The sequence below is a fragment of the Manis javanica genome, chromosome 13, assembly GCF_040802235.1.
Source record: "Manis javanica isolate MJ-LG chromosome 13, MJ_LKY, whole genome shotgun sequence".
NCBI classification, from domain to species: Eukaryota; Metazoa; Chordata; class Mammalia; order Pholidota; family Manidae; genus Manis; species Manis javanica.
In genome coordinates this window covers 98237740-98262837 of record NC_133168.1, presented here as the reverse complement: position 1 = coordinate 98262837, position 25098 = coordinate 98237740, and the positions used below count along the sequence as shown (strand labels likewise).

Below are 25098 nucleotides of genomic sequence, written 5' to 3'. Positions count from 1 at the left end.
TTATGTCCTTCACGGAAATCAGGACCTACAAGAGGCTGTTTCCCCTGGAGGAGACTTGCTTGGTGGAGACCTCTGTTTCTCTTCTCCCTGACCGCGGTTAGGTAACCTGGCTGCTGCTCTTGCGACTCACAGGGCTGGTAGCGAAGGTTTGCTTTTTTTCCTGTATCTGCTTGATGTGCCTATCTGTAGCCTTATTCTAGATTGTTCCAGAGCTTTGGACTTTTGGGGGTGAGTTCATAAGCTATGTGACCAGGTCAACAGCCAGGAGGTCTGCTTTGTTTTTGGTGTCTTGGAATGGTAGAGAGTCTCAGAAGGTACTTCAAAACTGTTGTCGGCTGTGGACACCAACTTGGAGCTGCCTCTAGTGGGTAGTGCAGCATGGCGTGGATGTGACTTGCTCCCATAGGCAGTTTGTCCTCTCTTCCTTGGTCGTTTGCCAGTGGGATGAGGCTGCCGGCCCCCTCCTCGCCCCCGCGTGGATGGGAGGTCGAATTGGTGAGGTGAGTCCACATGCAGCAGGGAGCTTCCTGGCCGACGCGAACGGGAGCACGGCCCTCTCATGCTGCTCTGCCACCTTCTCCCTGAGACTGTGTTGTCTCTGACCCGGGCCTCCCAGAGTGACTGGGGCGAGAGCAGAGGGCTTGGTCCTGAAATTTCCTGCTGCTACTTGTGGTCAGGCTGATGTTAGTAAAACTGGATTTTCACCAAAGAATACTCAGTTGGATTTTCAGAGTGTGTGGCTGGATTGGTTTTCAGATTCAGCCCTTGCTGTGTGTCTGTCTGCCTGCCTGCCTGCCTGCCTGCCTGTCTGTCTGTCTGTCTGTCTGTGGTTTATGACCACTGGGTCCTCAGTACTGCTGTCTGTGGTGCTTCCTGCCTCGGTGTTCCTCCTGTAAGACTGTAGGCCCCTGCACGTGCTTGTGCAGATGGCTGCACTGGCTGCTGCAGGCTTGTATGTAGATGAGTGTCCTTGATCTTGAAGGCCTGTGGTGCAGCTGAGGAGATGACCTAGGAGATGGAGTGGCCTAGTGAGGGGGCTGGTGGAGGTGTTGGGTCCTGACCCTCAGCAGCCATGGGAGCACCACATGGGCCGCCGCTCCTCTGTACGGATTTGAGAAAGTGCTGCTGTGACCCAGAGAGCTCAGGATTGAGCTAGGAGTGAGGAAGCCCTGCAGGAGATTCGCCTGAGGTGGGATGGGCTGGGGGCAGGGGGGTGGGGGGCCCAGCATAGGCGGAGGGTGTATTGCAGAGAGAGGCTGGCAGCCTCAGGTGTGGAGGCCTGCAGGTGAAGGTGTGGCCGGACTGGAGGACCGGATTCAGGTTCATAGTCAGGGCGGGGAGGCCGGAGAGTGCCCCTGAAAAGAGCCTGGCCTTCCTTTCCACGTTCATGTGGGTCAGCTGTGAAGGCTTTTGTGGTTTGATGGGAGTGCTGTGAGGAGAGTGACCCTAGCTAGGCCTGGGTGTGCTGAGCGGGGTGGCGGCCGGCGCTTGGGAAGAGTGGGCCCTGTGCTTGCCTCTCTGGGCTGGAGCCTGTTCTGTGTGCCTCCCGTCCACCTTCGGCAGGTGGTGCAGCACCAGAGACAGCTGTGGGGGTTGGGTGGCTTTGCCTCTGTGTGTCTCAGGCGGAGTACGAGGCTGCTCTGGGCTGTGGTCCATGTTGCTGAGCACACTTTGAGGACCAGGCACAGGTGGTGGGTGCCATTTCTTCTACCTAATGAAAGACCAAGAAGAAACTTGTCATGCTCACACCCAGGATGGCACCAGGCAAACCTTAGAGGCCCCGGTGAGCTGCTGCTAGGCATGCAGCAGTGTGTGCTGTTCGGGACAGCCAAGGAGGGGAGTTGTTTTCCTGGGGCTATTCCTGTCACCCAGTCACCATCACACTGAGCTCCTTCCCAGCGGGACTGGTGGGCTCAGCTTGCTGAAATCTTTCTGCGCGTGGCTCATTAATTAGGTCATATTCCAGCACTGTAGTCAGTTGCTGCTGGTGTTCAGGGTTTTGACCGTAAGTACAGCTACAGCTTTGGTTCGCTACAGGGAAACCACGAGGGATTGAATGGTTCTGGGAGGGGGAGTGCAGGCTTCCGTCTGAGCGCTGAGGGTCTGGACCATCTTTAGGAACCCGTGCCACCGGCCCCCTCCTTGCTCTGCCCTCCTGAGTTCCGGTCGTAGGCGCACACTGGCTCCTAGCTCGGCGGGGCACCTTCCCGGACAGCCCTGCCAGCTGGGCCTCAGACTCTGCGGCCACCTGGGATCCACCGGCAAGGACTCAGAGTTTTCCAGTAAAATGATCTTGTCTGTGTGTATATTTCTTAATCCCCTCCCCCTTTCCTTGTTTTATTTTTTAATTAGTAGTAGTCTTACTCTGGAATCTGTAATAAACAAATTTCTGTTACCACAGAGAAATTTGGCTAATTTTTTTTTCTTCCTGATTTCCTTAGAAATCCTAAGTAATGCACTGAAGAGAGGAGAGATCATTGCAAAGCAGGGAGGAGGTAGGAAACGCTTAGTTTTGATGTTTTGATTTTTAGAATAGGCTGTTACTGTTGGGGATAGTAGAGTGCAGTGTTGAAAAGCATGGGCTGTAAAGTGGACTGCCTGGGGCGGGAACCAGCTCTGCTGCTTTCCAGCTGTGTGACATCTGGCAAGTTATTGAACCTCTCTGTTTCTTATACTATAAAACGGGGGATGTACTAGTACCTACCTCATAGGGTGGTTGTGAGGACTGAATGCTTATGAAAGAGTGCCTGCTAAGTGCCATTGTCATCACGTCTGCGGAATTTGCGGGCTTTCTTGTTCTCAAGACTATACAATCGTAAATTCCTAGAAGTAAATTTATTATAAAAGTGTACCACTTCATATGTAAACAAATGCCTACTATAATACACACAGGTACTCAAAAAATTGAGAAAATTAAGATAAATATCTGACATCTCACTGCCCAGTGGTGAGTGCATTAAACATTCTGGAGTATGTCCTCCATTAGTATACTTTTTTAATGGGTATTTAAAACTGAGTGTATGTTTTTTAGCCCAGTTTTTCCTCACGGCTCTGAGTATATTGGCATTTCCTCAGTCACCCCCCTGGCTGGTGATGGCGCTGGTGGGTGGAAACTAGGCTCCATGTGGGTGCTGTTTCTTCCCAGTACTTGGCTGCTGTTGCATCTGGGGGCTCAGCCTCGGGTCTGATGCTCTTGGGCATGCTGCCTACCCTGTCTAGGTTTATAATGTCTAAGAAATTTCTGCTCTGAAAGTATTATATGCTTAAACTTGTGTTTATATTGTGCTACTTGGTGTCCTGTTACTCTGCTGAGGACACAGGCACAAAGAAGTAGAGTGACTTGTGCAGGGTCACTACACTGCTCAGAGAATCAGTTATAGAAACTGCTGAGTTTCTCTTCTTGCATTTGCATCTTGGCCTGCCTGGGCTGCCTGGATGAGTAGTGGGCTGGCTGTGGGTTCAGCCGCCCTGTTCCAGGGGCAGGGGCAGGGGCAGGGGCCAGGCTGTTGGTGGTGAAGCTTCAGTGAATGGGACCCTTGGCTCTGCATGTGGGGAAGTGGGCGGTGGCCTTGGTTGTGGACTCAGACCCTCCTTGCCTAGAGTAGTGAGCCTCCCAGGATCACTGTGCTGCTGACCTGCAAGCACTTGCCAGCTGAACTGTGGCAGGGAGGGGCTGACTCCTGGAACCCACTCAGCAGCGCCATCGACTTGTTTCCTCCAAAGCAAGCAAAGTTACGCACAAGTCGGTCGGCTTTCCTGACGGCGTAAGGCTCCCTGGAGGTGGCTGGCTGTGTTCATTTATACACAGAGGATCTATATTGGTGTTGGTGTTTATTGCTTGACTACAAGGCTGGATACTAGCTTCTCTGTACTCTGGAGGGGCTGAGGAAATAGTCAGACTGGCCGCTAGAGGGCGTCTTAGAGGGATAGGCTGGGAGAAGGTAAAGGTCACATAGAATCCATGTCATCCATTACATCGGTGACCAGCTGAGTTGGGGGCTTCCAGGCCTCCCCCGGTGAGCGCATTTCTCCATGCCCGGTGGTGGGGGAACTGCAGAGTTCTCAGGGATTGACAGCTATGTCTCACAAAGCTTGGCATGAGTACTAGCACTTCCCAGGTCACAAGGAGAGAGCACTGTTGACATGAGTCCTCCAGGGTGGGTCTTCTCCCTTCTTAAATTTATTATGGAAATACCAACTGTGGCACAGAAGTAGGAAGAATGATGTGCTCACTCCCTGGGTGGCTTTAACAATTGGCAACATGTGAGGGATATCTAATGATAAATTATCATGGGATGTAACTCCTGAACCATGATTGAGCTTGTGACTTCCCAGGCCTCTGCACCCCGTCACCTTCCAGGCATGGTGTGTACACAGATGCATGAGCCCCTGACATTTCCTGTGTTTTGTGCCCATTTCAGGTGGAGGCGGAGGCAGTGTCCCTGGGATGGAGAGGATGGGCCCCGGCATTGACCGCATTGGGGGTGCCGGCATGGAGCGCATGGGCGCGGGCCTGGGCCATGGCATGGATCGTGTGGGCTCTGAGATTGAGCGCATGGGCCTGGTCATGGACCGCATGGGCTCAGTCGAGCGCATGGGCTCTGGCATTGAGCGCATGGGCCCCCTGGGCCTCGACCACATGGCCTCCAGCATCGAGCGCATGGGCCAGACCATGGAGCGCATCGGCTCCGGCGTGGAGCGCATGGGCGCCGGCATGGGCTTTGGCCTGGAGCGCATGGCCGCACCCATCGACCGTGTGGGCCAGACCATTGAGCGCATGGGCTCTGGTGTGGAGCGTATGGGCCCTGCCATTGAGCGCATGGGCCTGAGCATGGAGCGCATGGTCCCCGCAGGCATGGGGGCTGGCCTGGAGCGCATGGGCCCCGTGATGGATCGCATGGCCACCGGCCTGGAGCGCATGGGCGCCAACAACCTGGAGCGCATGGGTCTGGAGCGCATGGGCGCCAACAGTCTCGAGCGCATGGGCCTGGAGCGCATGGGCGCCAACAGCCTGGAGCGCATGGGTCCTGCCATGGGCCCGGCCCTGGGTGCTGGCATTGAGCGCATGGGCCTGGCCATGGGTGGCGGTGGTGGTGCCGGCTTTGATCGCGCCATCGAGATGGAGCGCGGCAACTTTGGAGGAAGCTTCGCGGGTTCCTTTGGTGGAGCTGGAGGCCATGCTCCTGGGGTGGCCAGGAAGGCCTGCCAGATATTTGTGAGAAATGTAAGTGGCTCTTAAGGACCCTCTCAGTGGTGGTGTGCACAAAGGGAAGGAGGGGGGCAGGAGGTCGGTGGGACCGAGTGGGGGCAGGGCCGAGTTAGAGGGGTGCCCTCAGAAGGGAGCTGAGGAGCGGGCATGGCCCCCTTGCCGCCGTCCCCAGCGTTTGGTGCTGGTAGGATGAGGGAATGTGAGAGCGGCTGCTCCGACTCTCAGGTGGAGTAGACAGTGAGCTGAGCTCTAGTTTCCTGATCCTTTGGCTTGAGGAGCCGCTAGGCCTTGGCATGACAGTTGGGAGGGGAAATGGCTGAATTAATCTGCATCATCTTTGATCACCAAGTTGACCCCCCTTACCAGTTTACTGTTGGGTGGTTCTGTGGGCCGCTCACCACAGGCAGCTGTGCGTTCTGCACTCTTACTGTCGCTGCCACGGACAGACAGCCTGCAGGGGGTGAATCTGGTGTGCCAGTGAGAGCCCGTTCCAGACAGAGACCGGTCTGCTCTCTGCTGGCATCTCAGTGGGAAAATGAGCCAGTTTCTCCGTGGACTCATAAGTCCTCAGAGTCACCCTCAGGCAGCTGTGGGGTGTGTGCACATTGGGGTTTGGTTGAATCACTCATCCATCTCCTTTCCCCCCAGCTCCCATTTGATTTTACATGGAAGATGCTAAAAGACAAATTCAACGAATGTGGTAAGTGTTTGAGAAAGGCTTTCTAGGCGCTTCCATGTGTTGTGGCTTGAGAAATCTTAGCCTGGGGTGGTGGTGCATTGCACAGGGAAGCTCCCATCCTCGCCTTCACAGTCCTTTCCAGACTTGAGGGTGGAGGGAACTTGCCATTTTTCTGCCTGTGCAGATAGTCAAGCAGGTTGAGTTTCCTGTTGTGTGTCAAGCACTTCTCCCCTGCTCTCAGTGCCCCCCTTTCCCCTTGTACAGGTTTTGAAAGGAGGTAGTATTGCAGATGAGTCGGGTGATCTCAGGTCCCCAAGGCCACGTGGCTTCTGAGTGGCAAAACTAGATAGAATGAGTGCCGCTGAGGTAAGGCTGCTGTGCCCCAGAGTACTCCGCCCTGCCCAGGGGGGCGAGGCTGAGCAGAATCGGGGCCTCTGGCTAGTTTCCTGGCACACTAGGCAGCCGTTCTGGAAGGCTCGCTTTGTGGCTGAAAGGAAGTTGAGTTGTTCCCTCCACCCCCGCCCATTTGACCATGTCCATGGAGCCCCAGCCCTGGGCTGGGGTCTGGGCGGTTTTGCCGGGCCGACACTCCCTCGGGGTTCTCTTGCTTCCTGTTCGGTAGCAGTTGGCTCCAGGGTCACCACCATTGCTGATGCTCCCGGTTCTCTCGGAGTTGGCTGTTGAGACGTAGCTGCCTGCATGCCCCCTCTTTGCTCACTTGTAGCAGAGATTCCGAAAAGTCAGATTGGATCATGCTGCTCCCTCCTGCCTCAGGTGCCTGCGGGGGCCCAGGGCTCTTCCGACAGCAGTCAGAGCTCCACCCCTTCACCCCGGTCCCTCTGCTTCCATCCCCTCCCGTGCCCCAGCCCGAGCTGTAGGTGCTGTTCCCAGAGGGCTCTTGTGCTACTCCAGCACGAGTCAGTCTTCTGGTGAACTTAGGCTATTTCAGGACTTGCCTACACAGAGCCCCCCCAGATGTGGGCCCCTGGCGGCAGTGACACCATGCTGTCTTTGGCTCTGCTGCTGTCTGCACAGTGCATGACACATACCTGGATGCTTAGCCACTGCTTGAATGCCTATGTGAAACCCCTTTGGTGATTACAGGATGGCCCATATACGTCACTGTATCGGGAGAGGCCTTGTAAATCAAAGCCTCTAAAAACTCACCCATGAGGTCGGCTTCACGCAGCTCCCTTTCTTTAAACTCGAGGGAGAGGATATGCGTTTGGAGCGGGGAAGGTGCACATATGGGGCCTGATGAGATTGCTGTCCTACTAGCAGGCAGAAGAATGGCAGTGCGGCTGAGGGCCGTAGTAGCTGGGTTCTGGCTGCTGAGTTCTGAGCATTCATGCGCCAGGCACACGGGCAACTATCCCTTTTGACTCTCAACCGAAATCCAACAGGTGATCTGGACTGAATGGAGCCCAGACAGAGGCTGAGCTCTGGGTTTGCCTGATGAGTTGTGGTCTCTTCTCCCCCTGTGCCCAGGCCACGTGCTGTACGCCGACATCAAGATGGAGAATGGGAAATCCAAGGGCTGCGGTGTGGTTAAGTTTGAGTCACCCGAGGTGGCCGAGAGGGCCTGCCGGATGATGAATGGGATGAAGCTGAGTGGCCGAGAGATTGATGTCCGAATCGATAGAAACGCTTAAACAGTTGCCTTTTTTAAACATCGATACCAGATCTCTGAATTTGTATTTTTTCTTGTTAACCATTTTAATTTGTTGGCTGGATGTATAAAGATGTTTAAAAAATTCAGTTGCTTTTTGGGGTAATTTGAATTACTTTTTTAATGACTGGGGTTCCATTTGACTGTTTGCATTGAGATTGATTGCAACGTGCGCAGTTTTTTTTGTAGTTGTGACATCTTGTTGACATCAAATATGACTTTGATAATAAATACAATTCCTGAAAGCTGCTTGCTTTGTGGCTGTGTGGCTGTGGTGGGGCAGCCTCCTGAGGTATGGGGAGCTGGAGCCACTTGGTCCTCTTTCTGCCTTTGGAGCTGTGACCACCGGGGTGGTCACACCACCATCCTTGCTTGGCTGTGGACCCTGGCAGGGGAGGACGATGGCCCCAGCCATGTTTGGGAGACTTGAAACTGACCCTATGCAGATGGGCATTCCCAACCAGTAATGAGCATTCAGCTGTTCCGTGTCCTGCTGGGGCACAGGCCCTGTACCAGGCACACATGCGCTTCGGGTTTTGTCTTGGTCTGCTCTGGCTGCTGGAATACTGTAAGCTGGGAGGGCCTGACATGAGGACATGCACTTCTCATGTCATGGTTCTGGAGGCTGGCAGTCTATCGCGACGGTGCTGACAGATGCCACGTCTGCCAAGGGCCCCATTCTGGTTCACAGACGCCTTATCGTAAGTTCGTGTGAGAAGAGGCAGGCACCTGCTCAGGCCTCCTTTACAGGGACACTAACTCTTTTCCTGACCTGAGCATCCCCTGCACACCAGCATCTTGGGCATTAGGTCTCAGCATAGAACCGTGGTGATCAGGGGAGACACATCCATCTGGGGCAGCTGGTCTTGGCTAAGACAGACTGAGGAGGCTGCATTACCGTGCACTTAATCCTGTAATCCGGGCTGAACTTGACCCTTAGGCTTGGTGGGCTGTCAGCTGGGTCGCTACTCCCACAGTGTGACTTCATACCCAGATCTGCCTGGACTGGACAGCTGTTTGCAGCCTGCGAGGAGTGGCAACTGCTGCATGTCCTGTCTGGGTGTGTAGGTCACTGCTGGTTCCCCACACACTCAGGCAGTTCGCCAACCACAGAGACTTCTACTTTGAAGTCTAGTAAGGTACCATCTCTCACGCACCTTCCCACCACCGTTTCTCCTCCTGGCCTTTATCCCCGAGGGGTGAGGAGGGGGGTCGACCCCACAAACACCTCCCCCCAGGCCCCCCAGTGTTTGATCACGACTCCACTGCGTGCCAGTCGGGGAAAAAAGACGAGAAGCAGGAATCGCTTTAATAAGGGGCTTTATGTAGTTTGTGTACGTGGTCGGGTGTGGGCCTGGGAGGTTCTGTGACCACCAAGCTGGGAGCCGGGACGCGTGGGTTAGGTGGCTGGGCCGTCGGGTTGTCCTGGGTCCCCACATCTGAGGCCTTACTGTCCCCTGGGGAATGGTTGGTTCTCCAGAGGGTCTGCCAAGGAAGGGTGACTTCCGGTGACCCCTGTCCCCGTAAGCAGCAGCCCCAGGGAATGGGGAGGACGCTTACTCCCTCCCGGAGCACCGTGGGCCCTTCCCGCCTGCCCAGAGGGGCTACGTACCCCAGAAGTCCACGTCGTCATACACCTCCGTTTCCCTGGCGGACGGAGGGCACGTTTGCGTCTGCAGGTTTGGGAAGGGGAAGGCCGCGCCCCCCGCGCGCCCCGGACCCGCCCCCGCGCGCCCCGCCCGTCGGCCCGCCACTCACAGGGGCAGGAGAGCGGTTCTGGGCACGTAGCCGTCTGCGGAGAGAGCGGGCCGCGTGAGTTCCGGCCGGCGGGTGCCCGCCCCCCAGGCCGCGTGCGCGCCCACTCACACTTGCCCTTGGCGTCGCGGCACAGCATCTCCTCCTTGTTGGTGAACTCGATCACCTCCAGGATCTCCCCGCGCCGGATCCCCAGGTGCTTGCCGCCACCCCGGCGCGTCTTGGCGTTGGGGTCGATCATCATCCTGGTCAGAGTCACGATGTCGCCCTCAAACTGGGGGGAGGGGAGAGAGGAGGGTTTTGCTCGTCGCTGCGGCCGCCCCCCGGCTTCTGCGGCTGCGATCGCGCGGCGGCGCCTGTGGGCGCCCGCTCGGCTGCAGGCCACACCTTGAACTTCTTCCGGAACTCCCTCTCTGCCTTCTCCGCCTTGCGGATCTGCTTCAGGGCCTTGGGGTCCGCGGGCGGCAACGGCTGCGGCTGGGGCGTCTTCTCCTTCCTGGGCCGCAGAAGGAAACCGTGTGCTCCTTCGGGGCGCCCCTCCCACCGCCCTCCCGGAGCCTGGCCCCTCCCTGTCCCGTGCCCTCTGCCGGGTGGTACCTGAGCTCTGGATCTTGGGGCGGCATGGGCCGTTGCTGGGTAGATGGCACTCCTGGGGGCAGGCCGGACATCGAGTCAGGGTCCCGGTGGCCTGATGGCAGTCTTCCCTGTGTCGGTTCTCAGGACGTGGTCCCCCCCCCCCCCACCCCGCTTCCCCCCTGCCCAGCCTCTGGGCCTTCCCCGCGTGCGGAGCTCTAGCTGAGGGCCTTCGCCCATTTCCCCCACTTCTGCCGCACCCTGGGCCAGGCAGGGCGTGGACCTCAGCCGCTCAGCCCTCGCTCACAGCCCGTTTATTTAGGGCAGCACGCAGCACCGTCATTGCCAACTTGCTGAGGAGCAAAGGAAGGCTCAGAGAGGGAACGCCACCTGCCCAAGGCCACCCAGATGCCGAGTGGTGGAGGCAGCGTTAATTGGGAGGCTTTTGACGCTGTTTCATGGCTTTCTCAGAGTAGGTTGGGTTCTGGAAACCGTAAGGAGATTTGGATAAAAAATAAGTCGAAAGCATTTCCCAGAGGCAAACGATGTTTGTGAAGGGGCTCATGGGGTGGGTTTGTGGGCTGGCCTGCCTGAAGAAGGCTGAGGGTCTCTGGGTGAGGGCCGGCTGGCCAGCCTGCAGCCCTGAGGCTACTGGTGAAGGGTTTGGCTCACACGAGAGCCTCAGCAGCAGCCAGGTGGGTGGAGGATCTAGAACCTGGAGCCCAGCTGTTTGCTATCCTCCGAATGACGCCAAGCGCCTCTCTGGACATTTTGAGCCGGAAGGCCCTCCCGTCACACAGCCCGTGGAGGGGTGTTTGCGCGGGGCCCTCGTCCCCCTTCAGACACCGAGCAGGCCTCCAGCTGCAGGGCCCTGCGGTTCCCCCCCACCGGGCATTTCCTGCAGCTGTTCCGACCTCCTCCAGAGGCTCCCAGGGCCCCTACAAACCCATCTTAGCACAGGGCGCACCCCGGCCACCGTGGGGGGCAGGCCCTGGGGGTGGCTAGTTCAGATCCTGGAAAGGGCTGGGCCTGGGTTCCTCAGAGGAGCCTCCGGCTCTGCGGGGGCCTCCGAGTGGATCTGCCGCCCCCCAGGGGAGGTGGAGCCAGCCGAGCCAGAGGCCAGGCAGAACGGGCTGCCTCCGGGAAGACCTGCTTGAACACTCCCTGCCCGTGTCCGTCCCCCAGGGCGCCCCCCGGACCCGAGCTGGAGAGCGTCCCTGGAGCTGGATGGAAGCAGGAGGGCCCTGCCAGGAAGCACTGGGCCAAATGGGGGTGTTGCAAGTGGGGTCAGGGAAGCTCATGAGCCGCAGATGTGGGCCTGGGGGGTGGTGCTGGTGGAGAGGAGTGGAGCACCCCAAGGTTACCCCTGAGGAGAGGCTCCCCACAGGAGGCCCTTCTGAGGGGTGAGGCAGGCTGAGGGCCAGGCCAGCCAGCTGAGCTGGGCATGGCACTGCCAAGAGGGTGGGTGACGCGTGTGTAAGCCTGGAGCCCTGGGGGTGCCTGTGGGCCTGGACCTGCGCTGCTGGCCTCCTGCGTGCTCTCCAGGAGCAGTGACTTGGAAGACGGAGGTGAGGGTCCTTAGGGACCCCAGAACAGTGAGAGGTCCTGGGATGCAGGCTTGCAGGGTCTGCCACTTCCAGTCGCCAGGCCCATGTGCTGCCTGGACACAGCAGGTCTACAGGGGAGCCTGACACCTTGTCCCCCCACCCACCCCTGGTTCCAACTCAGGTGCCTCCACTCTGCCCCCAAGTGCCAGGCTCAAAGTGGGCCTCGCTTGGGTCATGGGCTGGCCTGCTCCCTGCTTAATATTCTCTTGCTGCTTCTCACCTGGTTCTGCTGCTCGGGCCACACCCCCCTCAGCAGGGTCCCTTGGCCTCTGTGCTGTCCTTCCCTTCCCGTGAGTTCTGCCCGCCAGAAGCTGGTGTGACCTTTCTGAAAGGGCTCCTCCCCTCTGCTGCCAGGGAGATGGACTGTGACCCGGCCTCATGCCAGCACCGTGGCAGAAAATGCCCTTGCAGTGAATGTCCCAAGGGGCCCGTGCAGGTGGTCTGGGGAGGGTCTGGCCCCACCAACCTCTGCTCTGCGGGCTGGAGCCATCCGTGGACTCCACGTCATCGTACAGCTCGTAGAACTCGTCTGGGTCTCTGCAGAGATAACTGGAGTGAGGGGCCCTCAGAGCCCCCACCTGAGCCCCCCGTAAGCCCTCCTGTACTCACAGCAGGGTGTCTGCGGGCTGTCGGGCCTGGAAGTGGATCCCGGTGGAAGAGCAGGTCCTCCGCAGAGCTGTGGGGAGAGGAGAGCAGGAGGGAGGCAGGCGCTGCCTGGGGCTCCCTGCCAGGCTGCCGGGCCGCCTGACCCACCTGTGGCTCCAGCCGAGTCTCCCCGGAAGCTCTGGATATCCCAGAGGCCTGGGGGCAGTGGGGGCTTGGCCGGAGGGGGTCCCAGGCTGACGGCTGGCGGCAGGGGCCTCCGCTGCGGCGGGCGGCCGGGTCTGAGGCCCAGCCTGGACCCTTCACGGTGAGAGAGCACTCCTGACCTCTGTGGCCTGGCCCCAAAGCCCGGGCTGAGCAGAAACCTGGGGCCGGAGCCTGCGACGGCGGTGGGCAGGGAGCTCTCCGACACGGAGCCAGGGAGCGGGGGCTTCCTGGGGAGATCGCCCAGGAACTCGGTGTGTGCGCGCTTCTTCGGCAGAAGACTGGGCTCGGGCTGCGAGAACTTGCGGGGGGGCCCCCGGCAGTGGGGCTGCGCCAACTTCCTAGGGAGCAGGCCGAACTCGGGCTCCGAGGACGTCCTGGGCAAGCCGCCCAGCTCCGGCTGCAGGGGCTTCGGGGACAGTGCTTTGAGGTCCGACCGCTGCGGCCTCTTGGGAAACATGTTGACTTCGGGCTCCGAGGACGTGGTGACATCACCAAACTCCAGCAGCGGGGGCTTCCTGGGGAGGTCACTCACCTGAGGCGGGGGAACCTTTCTGGAATACGCACTGCAGTCAGGCGGCGACGAGTGAGTTGGGGGCTCACTGGACTCAGGCTTCCAGGGGGCTGTCTGAGGGGCCTCACCCGACTCGGGCTGCGCCAGGAACTTCTTCGGGAGGCCTCCGACCTGAGGCTGCGGGGGCTTTCTGGACTGCACACCGAACTCGGGCTGCGGGGGCTTCTTGGGAAAGGTACCGACCTCAGGCTGTGGGGTCTTTCTGAGGTTTGCATTGAACTCAGGCTGCGGGGGCTTCTTGGGAAGGACACTGAGGTCTGGCTGCGAGGAGCGAGGCAGGGGCTCGCAGGACTTGGGCTTCCAGGGCGCTGTCTGAGGGGCCTCGCCCAACTCGGACTGCGGCAGGGACTTCTTTGGGAGGCTGCCGACCTGAGGCTGCGGGGGCTTTCTGGGCTGCATACCGAACTCGGGCTGCGGGGGCTTCTTGGGAAAGGTACCGGCCTCGGGCTGCGAGGGTTTTGGGGTGGCCTCATTGGACTCAGGCTGCTGGAACTTCCTGGGGAATGGACTGAATTTGGGTTCTGGGGGCGGCCTGGTGGAATGGCTGAGCTCCGGCTGCAGGGCCTGCTGCGGGGCCTCGCCGACCTCAGGATGCGGGGGCTTCCTGGGGAACAGAGTGGCCTCGAGCTGCGGGAACTTCTTGGGGAGGTCACTGGACTCCAGTTTGGAGGGCTTCTTGAGCAGGCTGGTCAGCTCAGGCTCCGGGGGCTGCTTGGGGTGCGTGCTCAGCTCAGGCGGTGGGAACTTCCTCAGGAGTTTGTTGAACTCGGGCTTCAGGGGTTTAGGGGGGAGTTCGCTGGTCTCTGGCTGGGAGGCCTGGAACTTGGCTTGAAGGATCCGGAAGTCCTGATGGCTCCCCTGGGGAGACACGGGTCGTTGGCAGGGCTGGAGGAGAGACGCACACCAGCTCCCTTCTCCTGGCCCTCCCTATCGGCTGAGGACTCCCACACTTTTGTCTCCAGTCTCCCCAACCCAAGTCCCGAGTCCTGGGCTCCTGCAAACTACACCCTCATGACCCCTCTGCTTAGGAACCCAATGTGCCCTCAAGCTCCCTCCCACCAGCTCTCCCCTGCAATCAGTGGCGCCTTCCAGGTATCCCTGGGGTCCCCTCGTTCTTCCACCCCCGCATCTCCAGTCCCTTCTGTTCTAATTTCAAAACACATCCGGAATCCAGCCACCTCTCAACCGATTGTGCCATAGTCCCCCGCCCGCATCTCCACACCAGGTCGGGTCCCTGCTCAGTTCCCCCCTACGGCCGCCAGAGGGAGCCTGTCAGCCCTGCGTCGGTCTGGGCCGCTCTGCTCAAAATCCAGCAGTAGTAACAGCTGGGGGCCTCCTAGGCCCTGACCGGGGTCCGGCATCTGGCCCGCGGCATGTCCCAGAAGCTGGCTGTTCTCTTCTTCCCTCCGCAGTCTCCCCTGCAGGGTTTCCTCATTCGAGGGGCTCCCTCCTAGGCAGCCCTCATGTAAAAGCCCACTCCCCTTGCCAGGGCTCTTCCTCAAAGTGTGCTACCTCCTACCTGCCTCATGTTTATTCACCCTGCTGCTTAAATGTCCTGGACTTTTTTGTTCTATGCCCTCCACCCCCAGCCTCTGTAGAAGGTCAGCACTACGGGCCACAATTGGGCCCATTACTACTGTCCCCCCGCCCCTCTGCCAGTGCCTGGACCACAGGATGTGCTCAGTTAAGTATTTATTGAGATGCACATTGGGGCACGCCTGTAACTTGGCCACATTAGTCTGACCTCCACGACTCACATGGTCCAGCAGAGACACAGACCTGGAGAGACCTGGAGGCAAACGTGGGCGTAGGTTTGCTCTCCCACTCCCAGACTCTCCCGCTGACCAGCACAGGCCCCCAGTACCCCCTGCGCCCCCCACCCTTCACCATGGTCGCAGACACAGGCAGATGCACAAGACGGCCAGGCCTGCTTCCACCGATGTTATCCCACGGGTGGCCCTGCTGCTGGCCCCCAAGCCTGGCTTCACCTGGGGCCGAGGAGCCTGGGGGAGGGCAGAGCCGCCCATCTGTGCCTCACTTTCCCCATCCAGACGAGAACAGGTGGCCATTCCTGCCTGGGGCCTGAAATGCCTCTGTTAAAGCCCTGACACCGGGTGGGTCAGCACAGGGCTCCCGGTGGACCCATAGGGCCGAGAAGCCAGGGTCAGCAGGTCATGCCTTGGGTGACTGCCGGGTGGGGGTGGGCAGTGCGTGCATGACCTACTGTGTCGCCCACAGTAAGCCCCTGAGCTCCCCCTGGCCACCTGTTACGAGCTTGCTGTTCATGCTGACCTCAGGGAGGAGAGGTTAGGGTAGTGCCACCTGTCCCCCTTAGGAGTGCAGCCGCAGCTGTCCCAGAGATGTGTCCTGGCTGCTTCCTGCCTCCAGGCCTCTGTGATGGCCATTCCTTCTTCTCAGGCAGCCTTCCCAGCCCCTGGGCCTCTCCACTTTGCAGTAAGCCCTCCAGTTTCCCCCTCGGCTCCCCTTGACTGCTGCCTGTACGGACTTGCCCAGGCCAGGGGCTCACTCACCATGGCTGCAGATGGTTGACGGGCCACCGGCAAGTGGGCCTCGGGCTGGGGCTGTGCCTTCAGGAAGTGACTTGTGGCTTCTGCTCCACGGGCCCCACAGGGTGGGGGTTGCCGCGGGGTGGGGAGGAGGAAGGAAAGGTGGTGGGGACAGCCCCCTCTGAGTGTCTGTCCCCAGGTCCTCGCCACGCGAGCTCCCACTGTTGGCTCCTCGCTTCATGCATCAGACAGGAGCACCCTCCCAGCGCTGGTCCCAGACTCTGCTGCCCTGCTGGCTCCCACTGCGTGCCCTGCTGGCTGCTGACCCCCGGACTCCAGGGAGGACCCCTGCCAACAGGCAGGCCAAAGCCAGCTCAGCTAGGGCCCCCACAGGGGGCTTCTCCGGGGGGAAGGGGTGTGTGCACCCTGGGCTGAGGGAGCACTATGGGTGAGGCCCTTCTGCCGGCTCCCGTTGCCTCATCCGCCTTCCTCATTTCCACACTTTCCGTAGTCCTGTTCCCACCTCCGCACAGGACTTCCCTGTCATGGGCAGATGTCACGTGGGCCGCGGCTGGGCAGAGGGCCCGTGTGGGATGGCAGATTGGGTGGTGGGTGGGTGGGTACTGTCCAAGGTCTTGCCTGCTGGGCAGGGAGCGGGTCTGAGAACACCCTGGGTTCCCAGAGGACAAAGTCGAGACAGCTAGGAGGCCAGCGGAGGTGAAGGCAGTGGTCCAGACCAGCGTTGTTAGATAGGGCATGGGGCCCAAGCAGATAAGGGCTAGCCCTGACCACAGGGCGCCCAGTGACCCCAGCAGAGACCAAGGGCAACGCCCATGGGGAGAGTGCGGGGCCCTGATTCTCAGTTTAGCCATGTCGGAACTGCCCCCCAAGATTCCAACTTAATTGGGCCGGGATGTGGCCCGAGCTGGTGTGGTACTCCAGCATTGTCGGGTCGATTCCAACATGCCCACGAGTCATGCCAAAGACCCCAGTGATGTGCAGGTTCCGCCCCAGCTCATGGTGGGGCCTCAGGTTCAGGAACGTCCCCATAGCTGCCCCATGCTGCTGGTCCCAGGATTACACCTGGAGCAGCAGGACATGGAGCTTCCAGCGGGTCCAACTGAGACCGAAGAGGCGGGGGCCTGGCTTTGGGGATATGGCGTTCCCAGCAGGACCTTATTCGTGGGCAGCAGTGAGGAAGTGACTGCCTGTTAGGATGTGTGTGTTAGGAGCACAGCTGGAGGATTCTGGAATCCCTGTCCCTGCATGCAGACACACACCCTGGGTGACGTTCCTAGATGTCCCATCAGGAGCCCTGAGGGGCCAGGGATGATGAGGTCTGGGTTCCCCCTGGGTCCCGGGACCAGGCTGGTCACAGGCTGACTGGAAACACCTCCACCCACCCCACTCCACCCCACCACCCCCTCCACGCCCCGTGTTTGGAGAGGGAAAGAATGAAAGAACAAACGATTATTGGCTGAAAGCATACAACAGGCGCTGACGGTAGGCTAAAGGATTGATTGACAGCCAGGGGCTCGCGGGGCGGGTACCCGCGTCCCAGCACAGGCCCCAGGGGGCGTGTCTCCCTCCCGATTCTGCGCAAGCGGCGCTCTCCAGGCGCTTCGGGCCAGGTCCTGCTGCGCAGCCAGGCCCGTGGACGGGCCGCTTCGCTGGGGCTGTGCAACTGGAAACCCGCGGAAGGGGGCGCGAGCCAGGGTCCGCCTTGGGAAATTGGGGGTTCGCTGGGGCGAGCGTCTGGAGCTCTGCGGCCTTGGGGAGGGGTGCCGGGGTTCCGCACGCGTTTGGGAGCCGAAACTAGCGCTTCCGATCCTTGGGCAGAGCCCAGGCGTGCACCTGACTGCCCTGGGCCGGGGCGGGGACCGGGGCAGAGAGGAGTGGGCACGTGGGCAATCCTGGAGCGGCGGGGCGCGCAGGGGAGCCCGGAAACCGGGTTGGAGGTGCCGGGCGGGGGTCAGGAGCAGAGCCCGGGGACGCGCGCCCGAGCTTTAACCCCCCCATCCCAGTCCGGGGGAGGGTAACCGAGCTGGCGCTGGACAGCTGCCCGGCAATGGAGAGGCACCTACCCGGCAGGCCTTACGGGGAACTCAAGCTGCTGGAGAGGCCCAGCTTGTTCATCGTGAACCTGCAGTCTCCGGCCAACCGATGTGCCCCCGCTGGGGCAGCTGCCCGAGGCGGTTGCCTGCGGGCGCTAGCGGCCCCGCCATTCATTCTCCCTTCAGGCGGGCACTGCTGGGCGCCCTCTGCTGGGCGAGCCTAAGAGGCAGGCACACTGGAGTTGTGGGGCTGGGGTCTCTGCGGGGTCACAGCTCGACCAGAGGGAGGTCAGGGGCGGTGGGTGCCCAGAACGGAGGCTGGGAGCAATAGACTTCCTACGTGAGCAGGCAGGAGTTAGAGGGGGTGTGAGTAGGTGGTAGTTTTCAGAGTGGGCAGCGTGCCCAGCTGGGTGGTGGTGCAGCTCCCTAAGCCTCAGGGCAGCTTCAGCCTGTTCTGGGGGGCTGGGGATGCGGACCCACTGTCCCCGTGGGAGGGCTGCTGCATCTCTCTGGCTGACAGGGTGGCAGGGAGGTACCTGGCCCAAGGTCTTGGCTCTGGGTCTCTCTGGAAGGGTCCTGACAAACTGGGCTGTGGCACTACCTTGCTGTGGGGGTGCCTGAATGAGGGGCTTCATGCAGGGGAGGATGACTCGGGGGGTTGGGGGACCCTGGTACCTTGGAGACGGGCTGGGAATCTGGGGGACGGGGAACACTAAGCCCTGTTTCTGGAGATGAAAGGTGGGGACTAGGGCCAGGTTTCCTTCCAAAGGCGTCTAGGGGCCTTGGGAATTTGGGAAAAGGGGAGCGCCCTTGGGGCCTCACTGCCTGTTCTCAGTGGTGGTGGCTGTGCCCAGGTGACACAGAATCAGGGAAGAGCTTGGAACTGGTCCTGGCTGGGCAGGGCTCAGCCAGCTTGCCCTCCCAGCCTCACCTTATCTGTTTGTAAAATGGGCCCCTTGACCCTGCCACTTGCCTCCCTGCCTTCTTGAGGGGGTTGGGGCAGCCACCACCAGTGTGGGGCCCAGAAGGGTGTGAGTCACTGGAAAGGATTTCCCGCACCCCCACCTTCTCTAGTCTTTGGGTCCTGACACCCCCCGAGGACCAGGAGGGTGCCATGTGAGGAGGCTGAGTCTTCCCTCACATGAAGGGTTGCACAGTTGTGCCAAGGCTTCTGGCTTAGGAGAGTGCTGAGTGACAGTCGCCTTGGCAAGGGCCTGGAGGTGCTGGTGGGATGGACACCTGGCCTGAGGCACCTGAGCCTTGGCTGCCTCTCTGTCAAGGACATCACAGCCCTGAACCCTGCGAGGCCCAAGTTGTGAGGAGGCCAGGGAGGTATGCCCCTGGAAGGGGTGGGGAAGCTCAAGAGGGGGTCTTGTGGGCTACTAGCAGAGCAGGATCTTTACCCAGCAAACTATGGGAGCTACCGAAGGGTACTAGTCAGGGCAGGAACACGACCCCAAGAGACAGGTTTCCAGGGGTGTTCAGGCAGGATGGGGAGGACAGCAGGTGAAACTAGTGCTGAGGGCCGGCTGCCAACACCATATGGGGCTCCCACACCCAGGGGGCTTGGCTCGCTGGCTCCTGGTGACAGCAGGCCTGGGACAGCAGTGTGGCACCAGATTTCGAGCCCTGACCCTGGCCCTACTGCCCATGAAGGAAGACTGAGATGGGAGAGGGGTGAGGACGGGGGGAGCCCAGGCTCGGCAGGGCTGGCCTTGAACCGTCTTCCACAGAATGGGGACAGCAAGAGAGGCCCAAGCAGGCAGCTGACAATGAGGCCTGAGCCCCCAACCTGCCCTGGCACCACCCAGCTGCTGGGGCTGTCCCACCATCCTGTCACCCTGTGAGTCGGCACCGGCCCCAGGACCTGGGGGACCCCAGCCCGGCCAGCCCCAGCACTGTCAGGCTGGACTCCTGGAAACTTTAACATACATTTCTCCTCCCATCTGGCTTCTGAGACAGGCCAGTAGATGCCAGCTGACCCGCCTGCAGCTGAGTGGGGTGGCACCGAGCTGAAGACCCAACTGGGCTCCAGTGTCGAGGTGACAGGGGAGGGGGCATACAGGTGCACAGTGAAGGGAGGCCCGGCGCCCTCTGCGAGGGAGCGTCCCAGGACCGCTAGAGTGCCCACTATGCACAGGAGGGGCGAGGGATGCAGACACAGCTCAGGCTGGCTCATGGCGCCTCCTTTATTGACCCCCGCCCCTCAATCTCAGGACCCCCTAAAATTACAAAGCTACTCACACCCCCACACACACCCCCTCCCCCAGCGCGCCGGGGTTCAGAGCGGCGAGAAAACCGGACAGTCCCCGTCTGACAGCAGCGATGACACCGTAGGTGCAAGCGGGGCCGGGTCTGCGAAGGGCAGAGGAGGGGGCGCCTGAGCCTCGGCCCCGCCCCCCGCCTCGGGCCGCCACCCCCCCGCCCGTGCGCTTCTCGGCCTTACCCGCCGGCGCGTCGCGGCGCGGCTGCGCCAGCGCCGGGGCCGCGGGGGCGCCGGGGCGGTGGTCCTCTAGGTGGAGTGTCATGGCGGGCCGCGAAGCCGTGGAGAAGGCGCACTGCATGCACGAGTAGCGGCCGCGCGTGTGCTCCCACACGATGCGGCTCGGGGCCGCGTGCCCTGCGGGCAGGTGGGACCCCGTCAGTGTCGGGCCGCAGGCCGGAGGGTGCTGGGCGAGGGCGGGGCGGCCCCTTCCCCGCCTCCCCTTGAGCTCCTGGGCGCCGGTGTTCCGGCCGGGCTGATCCGCTTCTCCCAGGCGCGGTCCCCCTTGTAACTGCGGGCACTAAACGGTTCTCGTCTCCCACTCCCAGTTCTGCAGCCACCGCAGGGGTTAGACCTCGCCAACCGTGCGCGAGTTTTACACGGAAACGCCGGCGCAGATGAAGGCGCAGGGGCCATTAAGTTTTAAGGCAAAATCCTGTATTTCGGGCATGGCGTTTCTGGCCATCTGCGAAGGAGGCGGGCACCGCTGTTGCCAGCATCCCGGGCCCGGCTGGGCGCAGGACGGAAATCCCCTCCATCCCTCCCTGGTGGTCACCTGCACGCACCTGAGGGCGCGTCGGAGCCGCCCTGGGGTCTTCGCGGGCTGCCGCCGGCACCTGCGGCAAACCGGCGGTCAAGGCCAGAGTCGGAGCCAGCCCAGCCTCTCCGCCAGCGGCCTCGGCCCCGCACTCACCGTGGCTCTTCTTCCAGACGGCGGCGCTGGAGGCGGGTGGCCCGGGCGCGGCGGCCAGGAAGGGGCGCAGGCGTGGGGGGCTGAGGCCAAAGGGCGCGGGGTTCAAGTAGGGCAGGAAAGGCCCGCTGGGGGCGGGGGCTGGGGTCGTGAAGGGCTCGAGCAGCGGGAACTGCAGGCCGGACGCCGACGCAGGGTCAGACTCCGGGGGTCGCTCGGGCGCAGGAGGCTCCTTGTAGAGGGCGGGGGGTGGCGGCGGGGCTGGGCTCTGCGCATGCTCGGCGCAAACATGCAGATGCTTGAAGAGCGAGCGGTGCGTGCGGAAGCGCAGGAGGCAGTTCTCACACCTGGGGGCAGGTACGGAGCTGGGCTGGTCTTCCCGGGGACCAGGGCGGGGTCTATCTGATGCCAACTGGGGAGCCGCCGCGCGGGGGTTGTAAGGGAGCCTGGGCCCAAATCACAGCTCCCTCCTACCGTGGCCGCGACCCTTACAGACCCCTCCGGGGCGAACCCTGGGAAAACGAGGAAGAGGTCTCAATTTTGACTTGGGCGGTCTGTTTTTCTCTTGGGAGGTAAGGAGGGGCTGGGAGGAGCCACCACGTGTGCCCCGCCCCTTTTGAGCTCTCCGTGGGTCCCTAGCACTTGCTCCAGCAACCAGCCCCTCTTCCGGGCAGTTAAAGGCAGGGCTTGCCCGAGGCCACGCCCACTTCCAGGCCCAAGCCCCCGACTGGGAAGGGAGAAAGGCTCGGACCCCAGTTAGTGGCTACCAAACCAGAGCCTGGCAGAGCTGCCCTGGGGCCTGTTCACCGAACACCAGTGGAGGTCAGAGTGCTCAGGGTCTCACTTGAAGTAGCGATTGGGTTTGTAGTGCAGCTTGCCGTGTGCCACCAGCTCCTGCATGCTGGGGAAGGTCTCCGTGCAGCTCAGGGTGGAGCATCGGAAGAGCTTGCCTGACAGGTCGGGGATGAAGGGCGGAGCAGTGGAGTGGCCAAGGCTGGCCCGGAGGCTCTGCCTGCCTCCCACCCTAACCGGCCTCTCCACCACCTACCCTGGCCCTACCTTCCAGGGACTGGGTGGGTGGGCAGTGGGTACGCAGATGCTGCGCCAGGTCGCGAACGCTGGGGAAACTGAGGCAGCAGCCAGGGCTGGAGCAGGGTATCTGTTTCCCTGAAGGACGCACAGAAGGGGGGGGTCACCTGTCCCTTTCCCATCCACACTGTCCAGAACTCTGCCCCAGAAAGGCATATATGAGGCTGGAACTACTCCAGTAGTCTCCCTCTGCCTCCCCCACCAGCCTGAGCTGCCAGAGGGCAGGGGCTGAGCTGGGCTTGTCAGTGTAGTCATAGCCTGGAATACATCTGGTAGTCAGTGACTGGTGCTTCTCTTTAGATGGGCCTCTACTTTGGAAATACTCTATACACCTCCTTGCTATTGTTCTAAGGCCTGTGACTGCCTTACCAGCGCCCCCTGCCCTCGCCTAGAAGGCCCCATCACAGGTCACCTGGTGGTAGGCGTCGTCTGGGAGGTCTCAGGTCCTCGCTGGTCCCGGAGACAGTGCTGGTTGGGCGAATGCTGGGTCCAGGGCTGGGCTGGCCACTATCTGGGGCTGTGGGTGTGGCTGCCCGGGCAGGGCCTGGTTCCTCCGCCGTGGAAGAGAGGGTGGCTGCAGCAGCCATAACAGGAGAGAACACCTCCTTGTCCGTGTCACTGAAGCTGGGCTCTGCAGAGGCCGGCATGTCCGGGTTGGGCAAAGGGGGTTCCTCCTCCTGGTGGAAGGAAGTGGTGGGGAGAACTCTGGGCCCACGGTCGGCCTGGGCCAGCCAGGGGAACCCCTCCCACCCCGCCAAAGCCACTGGGCATTCCTGAAGCATCAATCACGTGGCAGCCCCCATCCTAAGGAGTCACCATCAAGGGAAGGCAGGGGGTGAGGGCCGACTGAGCTCTGCCTCCGGTGTTTCCATGCTCTGGGAGGGAGGTAGGTGTCCCAAACGCATAAAGAGCTACCTGCCGGATTACCCATATGAAATAAGTATCCACCTGGTAAGGTGGGCGGCCCCCAACGCGGCAGGGCGTGGCCTAAGAAGAGGGCAGGACAAAGGCTACGAAGGCGGGGATCTGAATAAGGCGCGGCCAGGAAGATGCTGGAGGGGCCTGAAGCAGCCAAGTGGACTGTTTGCAGACGGAGATACAGACACCCGCCCGGCTCCAGTGGCGCAGGCAAACTCGGAGGCGCTGGTTGCCCGGATGTGCAAGGATCAGGGGCGGGACTCGAGCCCTATGGGCGGGGCCTAGTCGTAGCCAGGCCCGGAAGTGCGGAATAGGGAGCTCCCCGAGTGACAGCCAGCGGCAGGCGAGGGCCCGGATATGGGGGCGGGGCCGACCGGAGGGTGTGTGCGCGACAGAGCTGCTCCCTGCCAGATCCAGTTGGTTCGCCGCGTCCGCGCTCCCGGCGCCGCGCTCACCATCCTCGCCACAGCTCAGCCTTTTGCTCCTGCGGTTCCGACGGCTCCTGCTGAGTTTGCGGCGACTCCCTGAGCGGCCGCGGGCTCGCGCTCACGTCGTCGCCATTTTCCGTCTCCCAGCTCTCGCGAGAGCGGGGGCGGGGCCTGAGCGCGGGGCTCCGCGAGAGGGCGGGGCTCCGTGAGGGGGCGGGGCCTGAGATCTCGCGGCCTCCGGGACCCCGCCGAACAGAAGAGGGTACAGGTTTAGGAGCGCGTGTCTCTACGTAGAGATCCGGGATTAAAATATTCCCGGGTTTCTGTGTTATCGTCTGCAAAATGGGCATCTTCACCCATCTCGTCCCGTCCCATCACCAGCCCTCTAAGGGGGATAAACCACTCTTCTCCTTTTTGAAGAGGTCGTGTTTATTGGACAGCCTCTCTTTGGAGGAAAATTAGCAATGATAGTCAAAATTTTCAGTGCACTTAGTTCTAAAGTTGAAATGGGTCTGTTGTGATAGCCAAGGGCAGGAAGCAAGTTAAATAATAAAAGGGTGTAGACCAAGGTTGGAGAGAGGAGTGTCTCCAGGAGGATGGATGGCTTGGAATGAGTCACCTATCCAACACCTGTTGCTCGAGTGTCTACTGGGTGCTAGACGCACAGGACCCAGAAGTGGAGAGGGAGACTGCCCTCGGGGGCCACTCACATTTTAAAATGGGGAAGCCCAATGAATCAAACGCAGAAAACTATCTTAGGTTAAGCCTTTCTGTGAGGTGACTTCTGAGCTGTCACCTGATGGTCAGGAAAGAAAGTGAACGGAAGGTCAGCAGGTGCAAACGTCCTGAGGCCCAGAGGGACAAGCTTGTCTCTTTCGAAGACCAGCAAGGAGATGAGCGCATTGCTGGGGCAGAGTGGAGGTGGGGGCCTGAGATCAGAAAGTGAACATGGCACAGGGGGGTCATGCAGCACCTCGTGAACCATGGAGAGAGGGAGTATGGTTTCTGTTCTAGCACTGATGAGGTTTTAGCAAGGCAAGGTCCACCATCAGGTCCCTGGTTGTCACTCAGAGGACAGGCTATTGTGGGGACAGATCTTTGCTCTCAGATCTCTATAATACATCATTTAACCATCTGAGAGGTGTTTGTTGAATTCTGGGCAAGTGTAGACTTTTGTGTGTAATATATTTCCATCTGTGTGCTTAAGATGTGCCTATGTGTCTTTATATGCAGACAATACCGTAAGAAGGAGACAATGAAAAACTGAGCGGAACAGGGATTTTCGAGTGAGGGAGAGCCAGACTTTTCACTTTTCTGCCGTTTTCTTAAAGAAGTTTTCTCTTGATTATCATTAATACAGTTAAAAACTCATTAATTTAAAAAACAAAAAGATTATGTTGACGCAGCATGGAGAGTAGGTGCGTGTGTGCTGGGAGGTCAGTGCAGCCCGGGGCAGGGTGAAGTGAGGCCTCAGAAACGACAGGGACCCAAGGAAGGGCCAGACTTAAGAAATTTTGTAAGAGTCAACAGGATGTGGGCTGTGGAGCGGGCAGAGCCAAGGTAACTCTCAAGTTTGCCGTCTGAGGTCGCCGTAACCTAGATGTGAAGCACAGAAGGCCCTACTTCCTGAAAATGGGGTGCCTGCTACAGTCACAGGGCTGTACCCCAAGGGTCAGGAGGGGGGCGGCAGGCTGCTTGGTGAGTTCAGGGACAGAGAAGGGAGACGAAGCCCTCCCTGGTTACTCTTGAGCACCAGGAAATACCTGGCTGATGAGGCTGGTGGCCCATGTCGACCTACAGAGCCTGGCCTCACATCTGTCTTGCAGAGAGAGACGCGCCCAGTGGTGGCTGGGCAGTGAAGTGGCAAAAATCGGAGACAGGAGGGAACCAGCGACAGTCAAAGGACTGGGTAAATGCTTTTGTATAATGACTGGCTAATAAAAGGGCCAGTTGAGACCCAGTTGCAACCTTGGGATTTTCTTTCCGGCCACACTCAGCTTCCCAAGTTAGGTGCAGAAGAGACGGTATGGGTCTTGCAGCAGGCTTTGCTGGCCAG

General features: G+C 60.5%; 3 protein-coding genes across 19 annotated transcripts in view; 1 reads left to right on the top strand and 2 right to left on the bottom strand.

Moving 5' to 3' along the window:
* Positions 1-7806, top strand: part of HNRNPM (heterogeneous nuclear ribonucleoprotein M) — a 34749-nt gene extending 26943 nt beyond the window's left edge. For 6 of the 12 annotated variants that reach the window (XM_017667951.2, XM_017667945.2, XM_073220566.1 and 3 more), the window contains 4 exons: positions 2442-2495; positions 4422-5224; positions 5858-5909; positions 7377-7806. In XM_017667951.2, coding sequence (XP_017523440.1) covers positions 2442-2495; positions 4422-5224; positions 5858-5909; positions 7377-7540 — 1073 coding nt within the window. In that variant the 3' untranslated portion in view covers positions 7541-7806. Of the gene's footprint in view, positions 1-2441; positions 2496-4421; positions 5225-5857; positions 5910-7291 lie in introns of all 12 variants that reach the window. The other 6 variants (XM_073220570.1, XM_073220569.1, XM_073220568.1 and 3 more) reach the window with 3 other exon arrangements.
* Positions 7807-8860: 1054 nt separating this feature from the next.
* Positions 8861-17474, bottom strand: PRAM1 (PML-RARA regulated adaptor molecule 1). 3 transcript variants are annotated; one of them, XM_037018427.2, is made up of 11 exons: positions 17465-17474; positions 15405-15484; positions 12246-13731; positions 12102-12168; positions 11959-12029; positions 9910-10000; positions 9700-9808; positions 9424-9586; positions 9316-9349; positions 9170-9204; positions 8861-9042 (listed from the first exon to the last, which is right to left on the bottom strand). In XM_037018427.2, the coding sequence occupies exons 2-11, from the start codon at positions 15405-15407 to the stop codon at positions 9005-9007; spliced, it is 2097 nt and encodes a 698-aa protein (XP_036874322.2). In that variant the 5' UTR covers positions 15408-15484; positions 17465-17474; the 3' UTR covers positions 8861-9004. The 3 variants fall into 3 exon arrangements, with proteins under 3 accessions (XP_036874322.2, XP_036874323.2, XP_036874324.2); XM_037018428.2 differs by lacking the exon at positions 17465-17474 and having other exon boundaries at positions 9430-9586; positions 15405-15952; XM_037018429.2 differs by lacking the exon at positions 17465-17474 and having other exon boundaries at positions 9910-9961; positions 15405-15944.
* Positions 17475-19609: 2135 nt separating this feature from the next.
* On the bottom strand, positions 19610-23222 carry ZNF414 (zinc finger protein 414). 4 transcript variants are annotated; one of them, XM_037018540.2, is made up of 8 exons: positions 23070-23222; positions 22109-22373; positions 21667-21774; positions 21452-21557; positions 20611-20954; positions 20483-20533; positions 19881-20054; positions 19610-19789 (listed from the first exon to the last, which is right to left on the bottom strand). In XM_037018540.2, the coding sequence occupies exons 1-8, from the start codon at positions 23070-23072 to the stop codon at positions 19716-19718; spliced, it is 1125 nt and encodes a 374-aa protein (XP_036874435.2). In that variant the 5' UTR covers positions 23073-23222; the 3' UTR covers positions 19610-19715. The 4 variants fall into 4 exon arrangements, with proteins under 4 accessions (XP_036874435.2, XP_036874437.2, XP_036874436.2 ...); XM_037018542.2 differs by lacking the exon at positions 23070-23222 and adding an exon at positions 22645-23020; XM_037018541.2 differs by lacking the exon at positions 23070-23222 and adding an exon at positions 22513-22638.
* Between the last annotated feature and the right edge of the window lie 1876 nt (positions 23223-25098).

Bases quoted from the DNA above. Each gene is read 5' to 3' on its own strand.
- PRAM1 (XM_037018427.2), bottom strand. The intron at 9,587-9,699 runs GTGTGGCCTGCA...CCCTCCCCCCAG, and splicing joins AGTTCCGGAAGAAGTTCAAG to TTTGAGGGCGACATCGTGAC. The intron at 9,350-9,423 runs GTGAGTGGGCGC...CTCTCTCCGCAG, and splicing joins CCGCGACGCCAAGGGCAAGT to ACGGCTACGTGCCCAGAACC.
- ZNF414 (XM_037018540.2), bottom strand. The intron at 20,534-20,610 runs GTGAGTGCGGGG...GGTTTGCCGCAG, and splicing joins CGTCTGGAAGAAGAGCCACG to GTGCCGGCGGCAGCCCGCGA. The intron at 19,790-19,880 runs GTAAGGCCGAGA...TGCCCTTCGCAG, and splicing joins GCGCCGCGACGCGCCGGCGG to ACCCGGCCCCGCTTGCACCT.